This window comes from Sturnus vulgaris, chromosome 21 (assembly GCF_052056855.1).
Source record: "Sturnus vulgaris isolate bStuVul1 chromosome 21, bStuVul1.hap1, whole genome shotgun sequence".
Lineage (NCBI taxonomy): Eukaryota > Metazoa > Chordata > Aves > Passeriformes > Sturnidae > Sturnus > Sturnus vulgaris.
Genome location: NC_142263.1, coordinates 8,221,675 through 8,244,429, shown reverse-complemented (window position 1 = coordinate 8,244,429; position 22,755 = coordinate 8,221,675). Strand labels below are relative to the sequence as shown.

The window sequence follows — 22,755 nt, the reverse complement described above, 5'->3', positions numbered from 1 at the left end:
TGACTTTGGATTCAGGACCATCAAATACTTTAGTAACACATTGAGTTCCTATTTCAATAACATCAAAATGGTAAATTGCTTTCAGTGTCCTGTCTCTTTTCCTATATATAAACTGGATAAGAAAACAGCTTATAAACACCTTATAAATAAGTCCAAGAACCCATCCAGCTAGGAGCAATCTTTAGTTAAAGATACAGAGGGAAGCAAACTAATAGTTGCATCTGGTTTTCTGAATATTCCTTCAATAACTATTTTTTCTTTAATTTTTAATTGCCCGGTGAGTAGGCCTTTGTATCTGAGGCACAGTGGCATAAGTTGTTGCTGACATTTATAGTGCTGGATTCCTCCCCTGGATGGCCAGGAGTGCCTGGGGTTGCTAGGCAGAACATTTTTTTCTCTACTAAACACTTGTACAATCACTCTCTTCTGATCTGTGTATTGGCTAGACTATGCTTTGTCTGGATTTTTTAGGTTTTTAAGTAATAGGGTATTAATGAACTGAATTCAAATTAAAATGCAGGGATTTGACTATTGCCTTCTTAGAAATATGTGCTTGGTTGGGAAGGCCTTTCCTGCAGTGCACCTCTGCTGATACAGATAATAAACATTTTGGGGGTCTGTGATAATGTGGAATTTCTGCCCTCTCCCAGGGGCCAGTAGGGTTTGGTGGTTAAAGCTTTTGGGGGAAGGAGGGAAAATGAGAAATACATAATATTCCATGGTCTGTTTTGCATCACGTGAGGAAAGGAGCACTTTTTTTTTCTTCTTCAAGCTTGTATGTGAGTGGGTTTGCAAATTTTGACAGCATATATTATTCCTTATGTTTATAGCCTGCCACATAAAGTCTTTTGGTTCAGTTTCTCTGCTCACTCCTTTTTAAAGAAGTAATACATATTTTTCACTGTTTCCTCCAGCAGATGGGTGTGTATTGATATCTATTTTTGTTTCACAGCCAGTGGTGAGAAAGCCAAGACTTCTTTTCCTGAACCACTTGACTGGCCACGATTTCTTCCTTTAAATTTATTACATCTTGGCTTCTTCCTAGTGTTTTCCAAAGTCCAAGATAAATGAGCAGATAGATACCAGGGCTCATTTTTATCAACCCCTCTCACAAATGCAGGACCTACAAAGCTTTTCTGACTGAAATAGTGGAGCAATTCTTTGAAATTTTGGGTTGCTCTCTAAGATCAGGATGCAGCTCAACAGAAGAGTAGCAGCCCTCCTTATTTTTTTTCACTAGAGAGCATTTAATCATCTGCTTGTTCTTCCACTGGTGCATTTCTGGTCTTTTCTGAAGGCTGGGCTGAAGAGGAGAGGGTGGCTTGCCTCGTTTGTACTGGAGCTGGCTATAGTCTGCCAGCTGTGAGGAGACATGCCAGGGTGCTAAATGTGCAAGGAAGGACCAAGGCTGAACACATGCTCTAAGACCTTTTGAAGCATTTATATGTTGTAAGTCTGGTAAGACTCTGATTTATCATCTTTCCCTACTTTTCAAGTGAATTATATATGGAGTGCCTTGTGAGAGATGGGTAAGTGCTGTTGCCCCCTGTCATGGGCTGAGAAGTGAAGCACAAGGAAAGCTGAGGAGTCAGTGACACAAGCAGCCAAATGAGTCCCTTTTCCCATGGCTGAAAACATTCAACCATCAGTTCCCAATCTTTGCTAGCTCTGAATCTACTTTAAGCCATACTTTTCTCAAGTTCATGACCTGGATAAGGAAGTGGATTTCCTCTACTTTGGCATCTCATAAATGCTATGGCCTCAGTCTAGAAATGGAATCTTCAGTAACTCGTGCAAAAAAACAGTTTCCTCATCATCTGCAAACAGAGAAAACATCTCTCTTGTGGCAATCATTGCAAAATTCCAGTGTGCAGCACTCCCCAGGGTTGGTGTCTGAGTAGGTTTGTCAGATGCTCTCATGAGTGCAGGAGGTGCCTCAGGTTTCCCAAGGAACAGCAGTCATTCATCAAGGTGAGAAAATTTCTGTTCCTGACAGGCTTGGAGGATTCTCCTGATCAAATGAGATTGGAAAACCAAACAAACTTAAACCTGTCTGTACCCAGACAGAGACTTTCAGGCAGAGGTTGCAGGTTTTGTGCCCAAAAACTTCATCAACTTTATCTTCTCCTGGTGCCAGTGATGAGTCTTTCTCAGCTTTCCAGGTACAAAATCTCCAGAACTCATAACTCATAATCCTGGTGCAGTATATCTAGTTGTTTGGTTTTTATTAGAATAATTTGAAATCCTTCTATCTGACTCTAGAAATGCAGACTGATGTGTATGCACGACTCCAAACTAACAGCTCTCATTTGAGGAGAATTTGCTGGATGCTTTGAGCTAATTCTTGTGCAGTTAAATCAAAGAGGAGATGTTTTGTTTCTTTGTGTGAAGTTTGAAATCACAGGGTGAAGGCACAGGGAACCAGAGCACTGTGGTGAAGTTCTTAGGTCTGCTGCAGGCTTTTGTTTGACCTTGGACAAGTCTCTCATTGTGTCTCAGTTTCTTCATCTTAGAAACAGGGATAATCCAATTAAATCACCTCATAACAGGTCTTATAAAGATTAATTAGTCAACATGTGGAAATGCTTTAATAATGTAAGAAGCAAGGGCCATTGTAAGTAATAATTGAGGGAGTTTCTGCCCCTCAGGATTCCCTTTTTACAATGGATGCACTTGCAGCCTGAGGAACAAATCAGTTCTGTAGTGAAACAGATTGGAGATTATGGTGGGAAAAAATACCCTTTATGGGAAAAGGTACATAATCTTTTTAAAATCTCATATGTTAGATTTAATCTTGTACTGGATTAAGATTCACAACATCAAGGTTACAGTCATACAGTTAGGAATTTAGTGGCTCTATCTTCAAGTCTTGTTTGAAATGTAATTATTTGCTCTACTCTGTCAGTCCAGTGAAATGTTGTCTAAAATACTGTCTTTCAAAAAAAAAAAAAAAGGGGGGAAGAAGAAAATATATTTTTTTGCTACTTTGCTTGAACTGTGTTTGAAATTGCAGAAGGAATTGTAAATGTGAGTCCAACTGCATTGGTTCTTCTTTTAATGCTCCTTTATTTCTGTGGGTTCGGCTTTTCAGTGGAGTGCACTACCTGTGTCCCCTTGCTGGCAGTAACCAGAGCTGGCAGCGTTGCCTTCCACTGTCTGGGCTAGATCCTCTCCACCCCCAGCTTGCAGAGTCTGGGAACAAAGCCTTTGCCAGGAGTTTATGAAACACAGGGAAAGTTTTGTCAGGAAATGGGAAATGTGCTGATTTCTGTGGTTCCTGTTGCTGGACTATCAGAGACAAAATCCTCTGTTCTTTTGGGCTGTGGATGCCATTTGCTCATGAAGCAGGGGGAGGAGAGGCTGCCTGTGCAATGCTTTCTTGGCTGGGAGCAAAAAGCCATGGGTGACAGGGTGGGGAGGGCCTAGCTCTTGATCACAGTACAGAGATGGCATCAAGGTCCCTGCACTCAGGATGCACCCACAGCCATGCTCTGAACACATCTGGAGCCAAACTTTTAATCTTCATTGCTTATCAATAAAGAAAAAAGACAATTTTTGCTCCCTTCTTCATTCTCATGAGCAAATGTCAGCTTTTGGAGATTGAATCTGGTTTTAATTTTCCAGGTTTGCTCATTATTAGTGGTGTGCTATCCTCATTATTAGTGGTGTGCTATCCTGTGAAGAGGAAGAAAGAGAGCAGACTGATTTCCTGAAAACTGACCAGAGCCTAACCTGGATTTGTCTTCCCAACCCAGCTCTCCAGTGAGAGTGGACATAATGATTATTTTTGGAATCTGCCTTACCATGTTCCACATTTTTAGCCAAACAAAATAATGATGCTTTGTTTCTGAAGTGTATTCATACTTCCTCTTTTATGAGACCTCTGAGAGGTAAGAATTATTTTTTCCCACATATGAGGAAACTGATAAAAAGGAGACCAAATTGCTTGTTTCAGGTCACATCTTTGTGTTCTTCGTGGGACAAACCAGATTTTGCCTTAACTGGAAGCCCAAACTGGCATCTACTTATCTGCACTTCAAAATCAGACTTTATTTACCACTGTATTGCAACAATCTGAATATCAGCTCTAAGACACTACTGTAAAACTGTCATTTCCTCTTGATCCTCCAGTCCCTAGTGAGTGTGTCATCCCTCTGTGTCCATGGCCAGGTCTGAGTTGTGTTGACATATTATAACAGCTTTTGCATTTAAACTTGACTTTCCTGTGCAATACCTTTTATTGCTGGGTCAGTGTCTGGCTTGGCAAGAACTTTGTCTCTTTCTCTTAAACTCAGACTTTGATATTAGTCTGAGTTTTTTGTTTCTCACAACAGAAATCACAAGTAGAAAACTAAGAAAGGAGGCCACCAGAAATAGATTTTCCAAGTGGGCATTTTTATCCATTTCACAGACTGCACCAATCTCATTGGAAATGCTCTTCTCCTTTTTCTTTAATTCTTAAAAAGTCAGTGTAAAAGTATAACCAGCTGAGTGTTTAGATTGCTGACAAAGTTCCAAGTTACAAGGATTGTAAGAGGAGAAGTGAGATGAAAGCAGGGATTTCTCTATAAGCTTTTCCCTTAATCAGTCCTTGATTGGTCTCTTAGTAGACACTTGTAATGGAGCTCTTTCCTCAGGAGGTGCTGCTGCTTTTAGTGGAGAGCAGGCAGCCTTCTGATATATGGATTTGCAAGTTCAGCATCAGACCCTCAAGAAGGAGCAGTGTTTGTTATGCTATAGCCTGATAGAAAATGATAGTTGCATGCCCTAGTTAAATGTTGAGTCCCTTGGAAAGCAGAGGGGATTCTTGTCAGAGTGGGGATTTCAGAGCTGGGCTATGTGTTTATACAGCTTTATTTAATTCCAAGTTACCCTTGGGTTATTTAATTTCCTGACAGCTGCAAAAACAGTGTTCTCAGATAACAATGGTTTCTAATTAGGCAATGTGCCTAAAATGGTAGAATGTTTCATTTTGACCATGACACTGATGTTTTGTATACAGCTTGGAGATGAGAAAGTCGAGCAAGTTGGACTTCCAGCTTCCTTTGGCAGAACTGTGTCTCTCTTGTGATCCCCAGTGAGTAACACTAAAGGCATCTCTGCCTCAAACACCTCTCATTATTTTGGGCTGTGTCATCCCTAAATCTGCCTTTCAGCTGGAGCCACCTTCCACAAATATGTTTTATCAGCACAGCAGGACTAACATGACTTGCATAGCTGAGGCTACAGAGCATTCCAGAGTGAAGAAAGCAGGTGAGATTTACCTATAGCTGAGGGTTGTGGCTTCTTGGGTGTTCTATTACACTGCATAGCTGCCCAGATGCTGCTTTTATGGCTCATAGACTAAGTACAAAATCAGGCAGTGACAGAAATAAACATACAAGTCAACTATTCTTCCAAATCATTTATTCAGTTTAGAAAGAGTATTAGCATCAGGTTATCTTAATTAGATCCTGGCAAGATCTGTGCTTGTGGAAGGTTTATGCTTTGGGCTGTACAAACTGAGGATCTCTAAATTCCCTCCTGTGGCAACCAAATGTGGCTGTTGGGAGGTCTGACATCTCCTCTAATTCTTGGACATTCCATGAAGGCTTGAAACTAAAGGAAAACAGGTAATTTTGTTCTGCTGTTTTGCTCCCTATTTTAATTCTTTTCCAGAGCTCACAATTCTGACAATTCCCATACCACTTCTTATCATTGCAGAACTTTTAAGTTCTTTAAGATCTTCTTCATATAACCATGCTGCAGAATTGTACCTCTGATAAATCAAATGCCTACTTAAAAGTTTTGCAACTTTAATTATGTGTTTGCTGACCTGCAGTCAGAGTTTATCCCTGCCTTCAAGTTGAGCAGTATTTACATCATGTCCTGTACCATTGACCAGGGGCTCTTCAGAAGGTTTCTCTATGGATTCTCTGTAGCCATTTGCTTTTAGGTGACTGATCCTGCTCAGATAGCATAATACAGTGAAAGAGAGATTACTGCATCCATAGCAGTGTAAATAACAGTGACAGATTGTTCTGTGTAATAATCTGGCCTTGCCCAGTTCTTTAGAGATGCTGGTCTGTTTGAAGGAGCTGTGGATGTTGGCTCAGGTTGCCTTGTGGCTCTATGAGCAGTGCCCATGGGCTGTCCTCTGTGTAAGATCAGCAGGGATAGGAGATGAGCAGGAAGTTTTTATTCTTCTTTCCCCACTATATTTTCCTACCAGTAACTGAGAGATTCCTAAATTACAGGTTGAATCTGTATTACCCTATTTAATAGCTACCAGTATGTCAATCCACCACAGAGTTGTCAAACCCTTTATGAAACCTCTTCATTCTTTTGGTGTCCATGACATCCTCTGTCAGCACTCTGGTAATTTCATTGGGTTTCAGGTGTTGTCTCTTTGCACTGTAGCATGATGATGTCTGTTCTCCCAACAGTTCTTAATGATCTTTGAGCATCAGCTTGTTGTTTCTCAAACAACTATCCACAGTGTCTCCAAGACTCTTAGGAAAGAGGATAAACAGAGCCATAATAAAAATACAAAATAACAAAGGTTGGTGCCAGGTTATCCTGCAAATGTTCCTCCATTGAGAATTGACTAGTTATTGTTATTTTTCTTAAAAGTCCAGTGAAAGATCTTTGCTTTCTAAGACAAATTCTGCCTTTTGATGAGCTGTTTCACAATGTATCTTCCCTTAAAATCCTATCTCTGACAGCTGAATTACAGCTATAGTACTCTTAACAGAAAGATTCCAGTTGATTTTCTTGTGATAGAAAAGAATAAAATTCTAAAATAAGAATACTTCACCCCCAGAAGACAAATCAAAATAATTACAATATGTTTGGGTTCATACCTCCCTCTCTCTTTCCCCCTACCTCTCTCTATGAATGTGCTTATGAGTTTGAATCATATAGTACAAAAATCCTAAATCCTGACTAGAATCAAAATTTGGTGTAAGATGCAACATGCTTCTTCAGAGATGTAATTAGCTTCCTTCAGAGTAGCATAAAAACTCTGGTTTATTTTCCTTCATAATCCTTCTCCAAGATTTCTGCAGACCATCTAGGCACAGTTGTAAACATGTTCCTAGTTTTGCTTGTCTGTTTTTCTTTTGGGTTTGCTCTCGCTAGGATTTCCATCACCGTGTTCTACCAAAACATTCTAATGTTTATTTTACAGGATTTACCAACCCCTCTTCAGTTCCAACTTCCCTACTTCCACATTTATTTGATTTTTACAGTTGGAAAGAACTGTATCTCCACAGTGATATTCTGCATTTATTGTTTGAGTTGGTTTTGGAGTACATTAAATTGAAGAAGTTGATAAAATGTGAGAGGTGACTTTTCAAGGACTGGCAGTGTCAGCAGCACTGGCATTGTGGCTGACAAGCCCTTGGAGGGTCCCCAGAAACCTGATTTCTGTATCTTTGTGTCTTTCACATTGCTGAGCAGATTACAAGCACTAAGTAACTGTTAATCTCTGGAGCCCTGCTAAAGTAACTGTATCTGTGAGGTATTTGTTTCACAGTTGTTTTTTCTCTTCTGCTTCCCTGGGCTTGGTTAAGATGTTTATTTACTGAAACTCTTGGAGCTGAACTTGTATACTTAGGAGTTGCCAATTTATGTATATATATATAAATGTGTGTGTGTATGTATATTTATGTATGTATATACATATATATGTACGCATATTTATATATGTATATACATATATATATATATATATAGCCTGTGTATGTTGCTGTATATACCTATATTTGTATATGTATGTATTTATTCAGGGATAGAGAAGAGGTTTAAGAGGAAGCATTTTTAGCTCTTCTTTTTCAGGAACCTGTCCTTAAACTCTAGCTTAAAACTGAAAAGTGTATTAGATTTTTGCCATATCTGCCAGGACCAAACCAAGTTTTTCTGTAGCTGGCAAGTTGAAAAAGCAGCTCACACCAGGCACTGACATCCATAAGTGAGGCAAGCCCAGCAGAGCAGGAATCCTCAGGAGCTGGATGACAGGTTGTATCCTGACCTCTTGAGTACTGTTGTTGTACTGCTGAAACCCTCAGGTGAATTAGGTGTTTTATTTTGTTTCTTTTAAGAAGTTAGAATTGAGCTTTTGGAGAAGTGGGATGAGAATTTATGTGGACCATCTGTTGGATGTCTGTTCTTGCATTTTAGCCAATGGAAAAAATAAAGCAGCCTCTTAAACAAGGTCTGTGCTGTTTGCAGCAGACAAGAGTGCCTGCTCTGATGGATGTTTACCATGGCTTTCCATGCTCTAAACAGAGCAGATATCATTTTTGCCCCGGAATTCATTTTTAGAATTTGTATAAACAAATTCTTGACCTCAATGAGTGCTCCCAACATGCCACAATGTGCCTGGTTTTAGTGGCTTGTATGTACCTTTCTTTTCATGTATCCAAGAATCAAGGACAATCCATGAAAGCTTCTCAGATTGGCACCCATTTGAATGAAAGGAAACCACAAACTGAAACCAGTTTGATTTCAAAAGTGCAATTTGTGTATCTCATAATAAACATGAAGTTCAAAGGAACTGCAGAGTGTACTTCACTGACACCAAAGGAAAACTTTTGACAACAGGAGGTTTAATAGCTCTTTGAGGAGTAATGGCTGCATCTTTAAGGCATTTGCACCTGCTTAATTTTAAGCATATTGAGCTGGGTTTTAGCAAGCCCCATGTGCACTGAACATGGCTAAAATATCCCAAAGCTTGCTGTCCTGCCCCGTAGAAATGAGGAAAGGCAGGGCAGTGGGATGAGGCTGGCTCTTCTCAGTGGGGAGGAGCAAGGCATGAGCAGATGTCTTCTCCACTTAGGAGTCTGCTTGGGTGGCTTGGTGTGACTTGGGCTCTGTGGCACAGGGTGCTGATGTTGTGCTGGCAGTGCAGAACCCTGCATTTGGAGCTGGACACCAGGCATATGCTGGGGTGCTCATTGCAGAGCACTTCCAGGTTTCAGATGGTGTTTGTCACTAATTCTCAGTCCTTGCCCATCTGCTTTAAAAAGCCACTTCAGCTGAGAAGTTTCTGGAGAGAAATTTACTATGGAAAAAAAACAGCCTGTTCTATAGAGATTGCTGTGCTTGAGTTCAGTAGGTTTTGATGGACTCTTTAAGACTGGGACACTTTTCTTTTAGGCTCCTGGCATAGGGTGCACTGTGCTTCCTTGTTTGAAGATGGAAAGGTGATGCTTTGAGGCACTCAGTGGAAAATTGGGTAAAGGAAAAGAGTTAAATACTGCTTTTCATCTGCTGCTTTACATGGGTTTGAATTTTTCTGTTTCTTTTTATTTTCCTGCAGTGAGCTCAAGGCAACTGGTCTCTGATCCATGACTAGGTCTCCTAGCCTCTGCCACAGCATAAAGAATGATAGTCATGTGGTCCAGGAAGCAAAAATCTGAAAGGCTCCAGTGTGTTTACCAAGTACTTCTTTTCCAAGTGGCTATTGCAGCTCAAAGGTTCTAGGTGGCAAGAAAGGTTTGAATAAAAATGCAGAAAGTCCTTATTGCCAAGATGAGCAGAAGGCAGAGGGGCTTAATGTGACCAATTTCCCATACAAAAAAGGGCTTCATTACTGATCTGTGTGTGACTAAGTTCAGTTGCTGAATAGTGACAATAATATAATTTCTACAGTGGATAGATATGCAATAATCTACTGGTTTTCTCCCAGCTTCTTTCTTAATTTCTAACAGTTGGGCTCCTCGTGGATTAGAGTAAAACTGATTTGGCCTTTTTTCCTTTGAGGTGAGTGAAACAAGGCAGCTGCTTGTCAATATAAGCCTAATTTGACCTCTTCTTCTCCAGTTGGGTGAAATAGTGGAGTAAGAGCTTGAGTTACTGATATACCTTGTGTGAGTAGTGCAGCCACTGAAAACATGCTTAGCAGCTTGGGAAGCACTTAAAGAGAAGGCATTTGTACTCAGAAATGCAAGAGTGAAATTGTGTAGAAAATTCTGCCAACTAATGGTCTGGAAAAATATTTTGCAAAGGCTATTTTCTACCCTTACTTCTAATACATCTTATACCTTAGTAGCCTCAACAACTGGAGAATCACACACTTAGTGGCACAGTTCACTTGGAACAATTTGTTTTGCAAGATAATGAAATGTGTCAGCAAAAGTTTAACACTTGCTCTAGGTGGGGCTGACAGTTCAGCTTTCTGGTAACTTTGCCAGCGTTTTCCAATAAAATGCCAATGGTCTTTGACTAAATCTCTGTGAGATTCTGAACCTGGGGGGAGGTTATGCCATCAGTTTCTTCAAGTATTTTTTATTTTGTGTAAGGCGTTCTCAAGAGTAGCTTGGAAGGGAAAACTGCAAAATATTGACAATTTCTTATTTTGGTAGCTCTAGTCCTCTCATGCCTTGGCAATAGAGGTGTCTTTGTGTGAGAAGATACCTTCAGCTCATTAAAGTAATTCAGCCCAGGTGGAGGTTTGTGTACTCCAGAGTTTTTCAGCCACAATGTCAGGAGTGCCATCAGGTCTGGTGGGTTTTTTGCAGTCTTTAGTGCAGCTCATGCTGGCAGAGGATGCTGTACCCCTGGTTGTGGGAGAGGCCTCAGTGGTGCAGTTGGGAACAGAGATCCTGGGGGGTTCAGAAGCAGGGGAGGTTTCTGACCCTGCTGTTACCCTGCCTCTTCAGAGGCAGAAGCAGAAGAAAGGTGTAAATAGTGTGAGATTGTAGGGGACAGATCTGTGAGAGTGGCAGTGGTGGAAATACAGACAGGCTGGTTGGGTGAGGGGATAGATCTAGTGTCAGGGAAGACAGGGTACAGGATCACTGTCTCTTTTGTCTGTCTTGTGACAAGAAGAGACAAAAAAGAGTAACGATGGACATAGCAGCAAGGAAAATAGAAGGAGATGATGTGGTTTGAGGTGTAGTAGAGAGTGACTGGGGTGGAGAGGTGGGAGGAGGGAAGAGAAGAAAGAGGAACAGGCTGGTGTGTGTGTTTGGTTTGTGGGTGAGCAGAAACCTAGAGCACTTGCTGCTTGCACTGCCCACGAGGATGCTCAAGGCAGCAAGTACCTGCCAGACAACAAATGGTGTCTTTCATTCACATCAGCTCAGGGCAGTGGAAAAGGCCAGCTCCATTTGAATGCATGTGGCAGGAGACAGGCTGGCTCTAAAGCAACAGCATGTGCAGCAGGCCATGAAGCTCTGATACAATTGCAGTTTTTCAGCAGCTTTCAGTGCCCAAGATGGTAGTTGTACTGGTTTTGTTTCTGAACATTTTGTTTAACTATTACTAAAAGTGCCTGTGGTTATTAAAAAACTCCGTTTGCCTGTGCTGATTTACATCCTCTTGTATGTGCCTCCTGAGGCATTCCATTGCATCATTGGAGTGCTGCTTTGAGCTGGTACAGTGCTCAGAGCTCTGGCATTGCTGTGGCACCTGGCTCAGTGGTGAGTGTGGCTGGGGCTGCAGACAGCCCTGTCCTTCCCACTGTGGGAATCTGGAGACTAAATAAAGCAAATGGCAGGAATAGAAATACTGGTTTCATGATAAATTGGATTGTGTCCCTGCCTGTGACAACCTCTGTTTGGCAGCCTCCCACCTGCAGAGCACTTTAAACATTTTCATGTGTAAAATAAATCCTCAGTTACTGTGCCTGAGTGGTTGAGTAAAGCAGGCTGCAGGGTGATGATTTGTGAGTTATTGGCAAGGAACCACCATTTTCAGCACCAGGTGCTAAATGGGTCTTTAACCTTCATTGAGGGGCTGGGGCACTTCACTTGGTTTGCAGCAGTTGCAGGATGAGCTGTTCCCACTGGGGACTGACCAGTTCTGTGGAGCACATTCCTGGACTGATGATGAATGTATTGCTTTCCAAGTGGAGGTAATAGCTCCTGAATTCCAGGCTGTCATGGGATTTGCAGTAAACTGACTCTATGGAGAAAATGTACAGGTGATGTCCAGCTATACTGAGAAGAAGGATCACCCTTTTCATCAAGGGCACATATATAGGGAAGTTATAAAAGCTTGATAAAAAAATAAGTAGTTTATTGATGATTAACTCAAGTGCAGGTTGCTTTTATGTTTTTGAAGGACCATCTGTACCACATTTGGGAGAGACTGGGCTGCAACAACCCCATCTTTAGTGTTTTCTTGCTCTCTTTCATCTCTAGGATCATTTGGGGGTTCTGGGAGTGGAGAGTCATCTCCAACTGTGTCTGGTTCACTGGTCTAGACTTGTTTACTCTAAGGAAGAGGTCATATGAGTCCAGGACAAACACAACGGCTTTGTTATGCAAGATGCTTCTCTTCTATGCTTTCTTTCATACCATGCTGTCCCATGGCATTTCACAACAACAGTGGGGCACAGCAGAGCTGAAAAAGTTATCTATCCTTTGATTTCTAGGACCCCAGATTTGGAGGTCCAATTCTAATTCTTACAAATTAGAGGTTAGCTGTGTCAAGGCAGCACTTTGGGAGCAGAGTTGGGGAGGACAGCCAGAAGCAAAGAGTCTTAAGCTGAAGGCATGCTGAGGTGTGAGGTTGCTGCTGGGGCTGTGTCATGATCCAGTTTTAAAGTTATTAGAAATGCCTTTGCCCAAATTAAAGTGCAAACAAGACCATATGCTAAGGTCAGTAGTATTTTATTTACTATTAAATTAAATAAAGGGTTTTATTTAATAGTAAATGTGAAAGAGAGAAAAGGGATGAGAAAGAAGTAGAAAAGAGGTGGGGGGGACAGAAAGAGAAACAGATTAAGGAAAATATCACCATTCCATATATCCCAACGAAGTTCCATTGATCTGCTCCAGCTTCAATGGTCTTGGTGGTGAAGGTCCCCTGAAAAGCACAGAGTCCAATGGATTAATATGTATATTCAGGGTGGGAATGCCCTGGTCCTTCCCCCAGGGTGGGCCCAATTTCTTGCCAGACTCTTTTGCATCATTTGCATCTCATGCAGTCCTGTGGTGCAAAGCCTCAGGAGTGAGTCTGGGGAGTGCTTTGGGGGGTCTCTGATGGATTTTGACACCCACTCATCTGCCTCTTGCTTGAATGTCCTGTGGATGTGGCCTGTAGGGTTGGGGGTTCCACAGCTGGGCCAGTTTGTGTAAGGGAGGATGGGTGTTCAGTGCCTCTGTCCAGAGGTTATGTCACCTCCTTCTCCCCCCCTCATTTCAGAGGGAGGCTGTATAAACCTGGCTTCTGTGGGTTGTGGTCTCCCCCACCCCAAACCCAGCCAGAGATGATTCTCAGTGCAGCTGATTTCTTATGGATGCATTCCTTTCCCTCAGCCTTGTTTGTTTCTCGATGGACCTGAGATGATTAAACAATAGTGTCCCCTTTATCTTATCTAGATGGCTTAACTCACAGTCCAAAGTTCCAGTCAGGCATCTTCAAGGAGGCTTCTGTGGTTGTAGCATCTTTATACAGTTTTTGCTATAATGGGCAAAACTCCTTGATAGCAATGTTAAAGGCATGAACCATTTCAGTCCCTGACAGGCATTTCAGTGCCTGTCTGCCCATAGATTGACCAGCCTGGAAGGAGAGGGTGAAGCTGGGGAGCAAGGTGTTAGTCTGCATCACTTTGTAAGGCTCCTTCTCCGAGACATCCATCATCTCTCTCAGCCACTTCTTGCAGAACTTGTGTTTATTCTGAAGATGTCTGGTTTGGTTCTTTGCTTGAGAGCTTGTGCTGAGTTTCTGCTAAGCCCTGTCATGGGACTGACTTTTCCTTTTGATTGCCTGCAGTGTACAGTGGAGTTCCACTTCACACTTCTTGGATTATGTCTGCAGAAATGAATTTTAACTATTCTTGTTTCTACTTGTCTTCTTTGCTCTCCTTTGCTTCTCATGCTCTGAAAGCAGCCAGAATGCATTTTTGCTTATATCCTTGGTCTCTCTGGATTAGATGGAAATGTAAACTCATGGGAGCAAGAAACACCTCTTGGAAACAAGTGCAGGGCCCTTTGGAGTACAACTGTTTCTGCTCCCTTTGGTGCAAGCGATCAATAAAAACTTAGATTAAAAACTTCCGTCGTGCAAGCATTTAAAACCAAACTGCATGTTAATATCAGCCCACTCTCAGTTGGTGAGGCATGCTGAACATCTTGATGCTGCTTTTCTGCTTGCTCTTTTTTTTTTTTTATAATATAATTAGCACCTCACCTTCCTCTGCAGGGTTTTCTTTTCCCCATCTGTTATGTCCTGCAGGGTGGGCAGGTAGAAGCCAAGCCACAGCGATGCTTCTGGCTCAAGAATTGGCCCTTCCAGCCATCTTTTGGGCTGTGCCTTGTTCTGCCTGACGATCTGGAGAAGCTGCAGCAGTGACTGCGGGGTTGAACCCCCAGGGTCACTGGCAGGGAGGGAAGTGATGGCTCTGACAGAACAGAGGAGTGCCTTTGCTGCCTGCTCCCAGTGAGCAGTGGTTGGTTTGCTGGGCTCCTCCATCAGGACCCCTGTCCTGGCCCCCGTGCTACAGGGCTTTTGCACCTTTTAAGTGGTTACTGCTTTGGCAGAGTTTAGATGAGCACTGCTTGCCCATTTTCTTTCATACCGACCAATCTGAAAAACCTTTTAACTGGTGTTATTTTCCATTATATAATGGTTTGGGTTGGAAGGAAAAGATCATCTTGTTCCTCTGTTTCTCCCTCTTTCTAAACATTTGCATTTCTGTGGATGAGGATCTGCAGTAATGCAGATACCTTTTGATGCATTCCAGGATAGAGTAAACACTCTGCGGGAGAAGTTCTTTGCTTATAAATAATAATTTATTCCCCCTAATTTGAATGGAAAGCAATATTTTACTTATTTTTTAAAACTGTCAGCTTAATTCTGTGTTTGTTACCAGTGTAAACTCTTGTCTCTGGAGCATTCTGGACAATTTGCAGAGAAGTTAATACATAATGTGCTCAGCACATTGTAGGCAGGGGCCACTAGGTTGACGAAATGTCAACTGTCCTTACCTAGCCCAGGCAGATTTTGGCATACCTGGAGTTGCAAGAGATGTGAATGCATTCTGAGAGATGCTTCTAGCAGTTTGCATCATGGATTGTGCAATACATGTAATCAATAGGCTGTTAAAGAGGCTGCAGGCTCTCTATTCCCGGGTGATTTCAGAGAATACATTAAATACAATTGGGAATGATAGGGCTAACTGCCATAGACTGGCTGTATTTTACCTGAAGATCTTTCAAATGTGGGGTTTTTGGTGTGCATGGTGTATATTACAGATGTGCACAGCTCTCATCATCACACAGGGACAGCAGAGCACGATGTGAGTGTAGCAAGGAGGGGGTTATATCCTGCAGATTCTGTTGTAAAAGCTAGGCAGGAATTAGGAGCAGAGCTTTTAGATGGAGAACTGGGATCCAATGAGATGCTTTGCAAGATGATCTGTGGCAGACACTGGTCCCAGCCCCCAAAGTCGGTATTCTGTGCCCCAAATGGAGTTCCTCTTTGCTGGAGGTTGTTTAAAAATACATGCAGTGAAACAGAGCTCACAGGCCTCCTTGGCTGAGGGCCCATAGCTAATCACTAGAGATTTCACAGTGAAGTTGTTCACAGTATCTGTTTGATTAATGGTTCATATTTTGCTGATCTGAGACTTTTTATTTTATTCTTAAATTTAATACATATTACTTACATGAGTTAAATATGTTTTAATTCCAGCTTTAATCCAGTAGAACAATCTTTACAGTGGAGTTGGCTTTTTTTTTTTTGCACAGCAGCAGCAGCATGTTTGCAGAGTCTCGTGCTTGGACATGCAGCTGGTTAGTAGGATTCTTCACAGTCCCGTTGTATGCACTTCCCGGGAAGTCTCTTAAAAGTAAGAAACCAAAGAGCTCAGAAACACCATGGAACTGAACCTCAGTGCATTATGCCTCAAGGCTATGAGGGATAACCCTGCTGCTCTCCCAGGAGAGAGGTTTGGTATGTCAGGCTGTCGCAAAGGTATGTGCAGAGAAGCTGGGTGGGAATGGGAATGCATGTTTGGGTCCACTGAGATGACCTTGCAAAGTCCAGCTGGTTTCCCTTGGCAAAAAATTTGAGTGTGTCAGAGTGAAACCTGATTTTTACAAGTTCACACAGTCTGTATGCTGCTCCCTTCCTTTTAAATTAAACATCCTTTTCTTTCCCCCCAGGCAGGAAAACCCCCCAGGCGTTGCTGCCATTGTGGCTGCGCTGTCTGGGGACAGGCTGTTTGCTGTGACTGTGGCACCGGTGCTGCAGCAGCAACTGCAGTGGCTGTTGGATAAACAGTGCCCCTCCATCTGCTCAGCTGGGCGTTGCTGAGGATGCCTTTTTCCCCTGCTTTGCATACAGGCACAGGAAGCTGCTGCTCCCTAAGTACAGCCATGTTCATTAACAAGGGATTTAGCAGTTGTGCCATGTTTGCCTGCACAGCTTTGATCTTGAGAAGGGCACTCAGCAGCACCACCACTGCTGCCATGTCAAGGGCCTTTATCCCAAGCACCTGGGGCTGGAGGAGCTTTGAAGTGAGCTAGGAGTCTTTCTCCTCAGAACAATGACCTTTTGTCTCAGTTCAATGTGTGTTTGCTATTTTTCAGTGCTACAAAGTGATCGGTTATTGTAAAATCCCTAAGTGGTTTGTGTTGAGGAGAAATCTATGACAAATGCAAGTAAACCTACTGCCTTTGACACTTCTTTCTCTTAATATTGTCAGTCCTGAATGACAAGTGGACTGTATTCTTTGTGGTTAGCACAGACTACTTGCAGAAGTCTCATGCATTCATGCCTTCACAGCTCAAAACAACTGCTCAAGCCAGCTTTTCCAGCAAATTTTTTCTTCCCGAGGTTAATGGTTGAAGATCACAATAGCTAGGTGGCAGAAGTCCATGAAACAAGGCAGTATTCCCCATGTAATAATACATCTTAGTGCATTCGTTAAGTTTTTGTATGCTATTCCTTCTCCCCTAGCTGCACTACTTTAGTCCAGCCCTAACACTGTCATGCCAGCTAACGTTTTCATGTCTTTGCTTCCTCTTTGTCCTGCTTTCTTGGGTTTTTGCTCATGTTCACAGGAGCAGCCCTGCCAGGCTGTGCTTCCACACTGGGCTGCAATTGCTGCCTTCAGAGCACCACTGTGGGTAGTGGGCTCTGCTGTGTGCTGCAATGGCTTTTAAAGCCAAGAAGTCTTTCCTTGAGCTGACACAGTGCTCTCCAAGTAGCTGCATTTGTTTGTGTTTTTTCTTTCTCCACTCTCCCAGAGTTGTTTCTGTTCCTGTGTGTGACACCAGTGAAGTGCACAGCACGCTGCCTTCCCATCTAGGTAGTCCAGGGTTTGGTTTATTTATAGGTCAGGAGAGCATGAGTGGCATTTCCAGGTTTAGGGAGGTGGAAGAGAGAAACAACAGAAGGGAGCAGCTTGTTAGCAAAGAAGAGATTATTTGTCAGATTATGTCTCTTGCCCTTCCTGGAATCAGCTCATTTGTTTTAGAGAACCAGCATGAGAAAGGCAGGAGTCCTGGGAGGAGTGCTGTGTTTGTCAGGAAAGCTCTGTGCTGGAATTGCAGAAGCACAGAGGGACCTTGCCTAAGATGGTAGGGTGACATGATGTGGGAGCTTGTAGTGTGCCACTGATCTGATTTTATTTCTGCCTTCAGAGGTAGTGTGCCTGCTTTGGCTCTCTTTAGGTTCAGAGATAGGAAGTGTTGGAAAGAAAATATTTCTAGCTTCTGGAAACTTTCTTCTCTTTTTTATGTAGCACATAGTCTGGAAGCAAAAGTCTTTGTTGCTCTGCCAGTATGGCTGTTAAGAAGAAAAGATAAAAATATGCCAAAGAAGATTTTAAAGGAGCACCAGCAGGCAGTGATCTTACCAGCAGATAAAAAAAAACTTCAGTTTTTCCTCAGCATCTCTTATGTAGTGCTTCTCCCCCACCCTCTTATTTTTATCTTCTGAACTATCACTGTGAGATAGAGAAAAAACAGTATTGAGAAATGTAGTGTCTGCACAGAATCACAGCCTGTCCCTTTAAACTACAGGGAAGCCTTAGTGGAATTTCTATTCTGGGAATAGTTAATTCTGTTTAAGGTTGGGCAAGAGAGAAGCACTCACAGGCTTAGTAGCAATATTTTTATTCCATTTGTTTTTTCTCTTAAGGATTTGCCTGCCTCATTTGATGGAAAGTGCATTTCTTGATCAATCCCCCACTAAGGATAAGATCTTGAAGAAAAAGAGGGTGAGAGAAAGAAAGAAAAAGAACCAAACAAAAAGCCCAAAAGACAGTATTTGTAGCTGTAGTGCTGTTATATAATAGCCATTATGTAATGTCTGTTGGTGCCAACTAAAAATATACTGGAAGATAACTTCCAATTCATTGAAGCATTTAACTAGCATCATCCCAGGGTTTCTGGTTCTGGATTCAACCCCTTCTGCAGATGTTGAGAAGAGCTTACAAGTCCCCTAGGTAGCACAGCAACCCGTTCTGTCTTTTATCCCTCTTCTTGTCCACTCTCGATTTTTTTCTTTTAACTGGAGTTTTAGAAATGGTAACTCCCTCTTCGGGTCACCTCTCTGCACACCCCACTGACCATGCCATTGGTCCACAGAGCCTCTCTCCCAGTGCTTTGTTCAGGTAAGCTTTAAATGTCTATGGCAGACGTTGGGTTTCAGGGGAAGCTCAGTGTAAAGCGTAGCAGGGATTAGATTTTGCAGCAGACATTGGAGACTTGACAGCTTCATAGGTGATGTTTTACAGGAGGTTGTTCTCCTGTAGCTCAGCTGCAGCTAAAAGCACCTTGCCTTTTCCAACCTTGAGCTTCCCCTTGAACTGCCAACAGGACCTGCCATCATGTCCAAATGCTCAGTCCAACTACAATTACAGAAGTGGGCCCCCCAGGATACCCACAGCTGGCCCTGGTGTGATGCAGACCATGGTTTGCCCTTCCTCTCTGAAGCACAGCGTTGCTGTGGCTGTGCAGAACCTGGAGTATCGTTTCCAGAGGCAGAGTGGGCAGCCCAGGCTGAGCAGTGCTGCACGATGTAAGTGCCTTGGCCAGGGCTTGGGGGCAGTGGCAGCCTCTCCAGGGAGGGAAGTAGACATCAGCTCTGATGCCTACACAGAGTGGGTGTGACAGCTGTGGTCCCCTTGACACAAGGGAACGTGACAGGCTGCTGAAGGTGACCCAAGGAGGAGCAGCAGGATGGTCACCCAGACATCAGCAGTGAGCTACATCACTGATAGGGACCCAGCAAGGTTTCTTGATTTGGACAACAGAAGTCTAAATAGTGCTAGCTGAAAAATCCATGAGCAAAAAAATTATATCTAGGATTTCAGTCTGCTCAGAGCCTTACAATATTGTAAATAACATGATGTATCACAGAATTGTGTGAGTGCTTTGATTAAAGCCTCGTGATAGTGCTGGGGGAGGGTAGTAGACGTGTTATCACCAGAGATGAAGCTGAGCTGTGGTTGAAGCAACTTCAGAGGGAATTCAGAAAGCAGATTTAGACTCCCATTCTGTGCTGTAATTGATGTAAAGCACTGTCATTTCTGTTCTTCATTATTGAGAAGTCATGGTACTGTTCTGTACCTAAGCACTAAGATTGTGCAATGGCATAAATCTATATTCAGGTTTGTTACTACAGTAGATGCATCCTGTTAATGAACAATGGTCAAGGAGACTAATGGCTCCATTGCAGGCATAACAGGTGAGGAGAGAACTGTCCAAGCCCTCCAGAATCACTGTTTCAATCCCCAAATGGGATCAGCAGGGGGTTTTGTTTTTCAGAAGAGCAAAGATTTACTCTGTCTTCAAGACTTACAGCATATTTTTTTTTTGCTTGACCTTAGGCAAGAAGGATCTTGTGATTGCATCCACATAAGCATTATGTACATGGAGTGACACGTTTTGTTCCCGAAGGTGCAGAAGTCATTAGTACCTATCGCAGTTATTGTTGTTGCTATTGCATTATTACAGCAACAGAATGAAGCAGGAGTGCATGTAACTCCTAATTAAACTCCATTTCTTCTGCAGGAACAGAAATGTCGACAAACTAACGAAGGGAACCAACAGTGCTTTGTGCATGCATTGCCTACAAGTCAGCTGCAATGACAAGGGCAGTTATGTTGTGTCAGGTTTTAATGAGAGGGAAATCCTCATAAGTAGAACTAAGATTTTATCCAACAAGTATTTTCGTCTCCTTGCTTTTAACTGGAACAGCCTACTTTCTGCCACATGAATGTGCTTCACATGCTAGCTCCTGGTCACATGCAGGAAGCCTTTCTGCTGGAAGATGCCTATGTAGGAAGGGCAGTGGGTACTGGGTTAAAGTAGTGGATCAGGACGTAGATTTGTATCATGTGGGATCAGATGTTTTAACCTGGTTGTGTGTTGATGCTTGTCTCTGGTAGTTGTTGAGTGATGTGGATGCTTGCTCACAGTCACAGCAAATTAGGTGAGTGATAATTGTTTAGCGCTCTGGGCCACAGATTTAGGACTCTACAGACTCAGGCCACCATGATTTGCTTTCTGTACGATACGGTGTACAGTGCTTATTCCTTTATTTGTGTGAAGTTGGGGAGAGAGTCCACACAAAAGCTTTTGACTGAGGTGTGTGTGAATAGAAACCACTCTCCATTTCCTTGTGTTTCGGATCACAGGTGGCAGACAGCTGGAGAAGAAAAATGTAAGTGCTGTGGAAAAAAGAGGCAGTGGATTTACTGCTGCCTTGCTGGGCCAGCCAAACACAGAGCAATACACTCATTTTGGTGCACTTCCCTTGGTGACAACAGCAGCATATTAATTGAAGACATGAACATAAATCTTTTAACACTAAAAAGCTGGAGGTCTGAAACATTGAAAAAGGAACAAGATCCACTGTCCTGCATGTGCTCCCTGTGGGAAATGCTCAGGAGCAGCCAGCATGGAGCAGATGCTGGACCATTGGCTGTCCTTGGAGAGCTGGAAACCGCTGCACTGGAGGTCCTCAGTGTGCTTTTAATGGAGCCAGTCTGGGGAGCTGGCTCTGCTGCATCATGGTTTTACATGCTTATGGACAAGATGTGCTGGGGAAAGCATTCATGACATTCTGAATAGGCAGAAATAAACCAGGGAGTACACTGTATTGTGATATTGTGTGGTATTGTTATTTAAAACACTGTTTCATCTGGAAGCTCTGACCAGCTCTTTGACTGGAAATTAGCTAGGTTTGTCACTGTGCCTAGGTTTAAATTGTGCTTTCCTTTAAATGTCTTTAGTCTACATCTTGCATTAAAAATCCACGTCATTTTATGGCCAGAAGATGCCCTGGCTGTTCTTCCTGTACAACTGTTTCACCACCAAATATGCCATAGCCATTAAATCACCCCCTGCAGTGACCTGCAGATCTTTAAGCATTTAAATGACTTCTGTAAATTAAGCTTTTAGGATTAGTCATCGTGGATTTGCAGCATCATTGGTGTGTTGCCAAGGACCCCAGTTTTGTCACCATGACTACTACTGCAGGGTTACTGAGAAACACAAACTGCAGGGAAGTTTATTCACGTGCCAGAATGTGAGTGGGTGAGTGATGATGTTTCACCCACCACGGCCAGAGGAGCACCTGGTTGTTTATAACCAGCACAGCCTGGAGGTGGGCCTCCAGAAGGGAGAAGATGCTGTTATCCCTCCAGGGAAAATCACTATCATACTTATTTCTTGTATTGTCACTTGTGTGTGTTCAATAGATAGTGTGCTTGGAGAAGATTGGGAGGTGTGTGCCTACTCTCTGAAATGCTCTTATCCTGTGGGGATTATCCCTTCCCAGGAAAGGCAGTCCTTCACCATGGGGTGTGAAGCTGCAGGAGAGCTGATCTTGTGATGAAGTAATTGTAATGATAAAATCTCCTGGTACTGCCTAGTGAGATGAAGTGTCATGTTTAGGAGATTTTTTTTTTAACCTGAGCACTGAAAAACAGAATGCCATTGTTTGTCTCCGGTGGGGAATACACAACCCAGCTCTTCTCTGCTATTGCTTCTTTAAATATATGCCTCATGCAAGGAGAAGCTCCTGGCCCTGGTATTCATTTTCTTCAGCCATTTGGGAATTAAGTCTTTAGAAATACCACTGCTGGAAACTCTTAAGTGCCATCTCTTCCAGTTTGATGCTCTTCCATTGTTTGAAAACCCATCCCTGTAGCTCTCCTCCACCTTCTCCCACAGCATCTTCTTGGATATCCAACATGTATATTTGAGTTTACCTGGGAGATCTTGAAGAGAATGTACATTTGGTAGCATCATCTGGTGTATTTTCCCCCTATACTGTTAATATTCATGGCTCTTTCTCATGTAGTTGTCTCTTGTTGATCCTCAACATCACCTGATTGGTTTCATAGTGGCTCAGGACCAAAGTTGTCCTCCTGGCTGAACCTCCCTGTGTTCTGGTACATGTCCTGGACTCTCCTACTGAATCCTTCAGCAAAACACTGCCAGAAATCATCAGTTCAATGGCACCTCATGGATGAAGAGTCCAAGTTTTGAAATGTCTTATGGTCCTTGGAGGGAGAAGGAAATCCAGGGAATGGTTCTTAGCTCCCTGTCAGTTCTGTAGGCACTTTGTCCTGCTCCAGGCAGGAGTGCTGATAAACATGCTGCCCAGCAGTGTGCTTACTGCCAGGCAGGAGCAAAGCCCTTCTCAGAGAGTGTTTTTCTTCACTCATGAATCTGCCTTTTCCATCTCACCCCATCCCATCCTGCTCGTCATCTCTTCACAAGAGCTCCTCACAGTTCTTGTAGTTGAGCATCTCTGTAAGGCTGCCTGCCCTCTCTGAACGTGGGATCCTCCCTGTGCTGTTCC

General features: G+C 42.9%; 1 protein-coding gene across 7 annotated transcripts in view; it reads left to right on the top strand.

Annotated features, from left to right (window-relative positions):
* Nucleotides 1-22,755, top strand: part of CASTOR2 (cytosolic arginine sensor for mTORC1 subunit 2) — a 127,002-nt gene that overhangs the window by 67,636 nt on the left and 36,611 nt on the right. The window contains exon 3 of one of the 7 annotated variants that reach the window (XM_088177198.1): nucleotides 15,684-15,725. The exons of 4 other annotated variants lie outside the window; for them this stretch is intronic. In XM_088177198.1, the coding sequence (XP_088033324.1) occupies nucleotides 15,684-15,725 (42 nt within the window). Of the gene's footprint in view, nucleotides 1-15,680; nucleotides 15,726-15,751; nucleotides 15,907-22,755 lie in introns of those variants that run through there. 2 more of the 7 variants (XM_088177197.1, XM_088177201.1) reach the window with 2 other exon arrangements.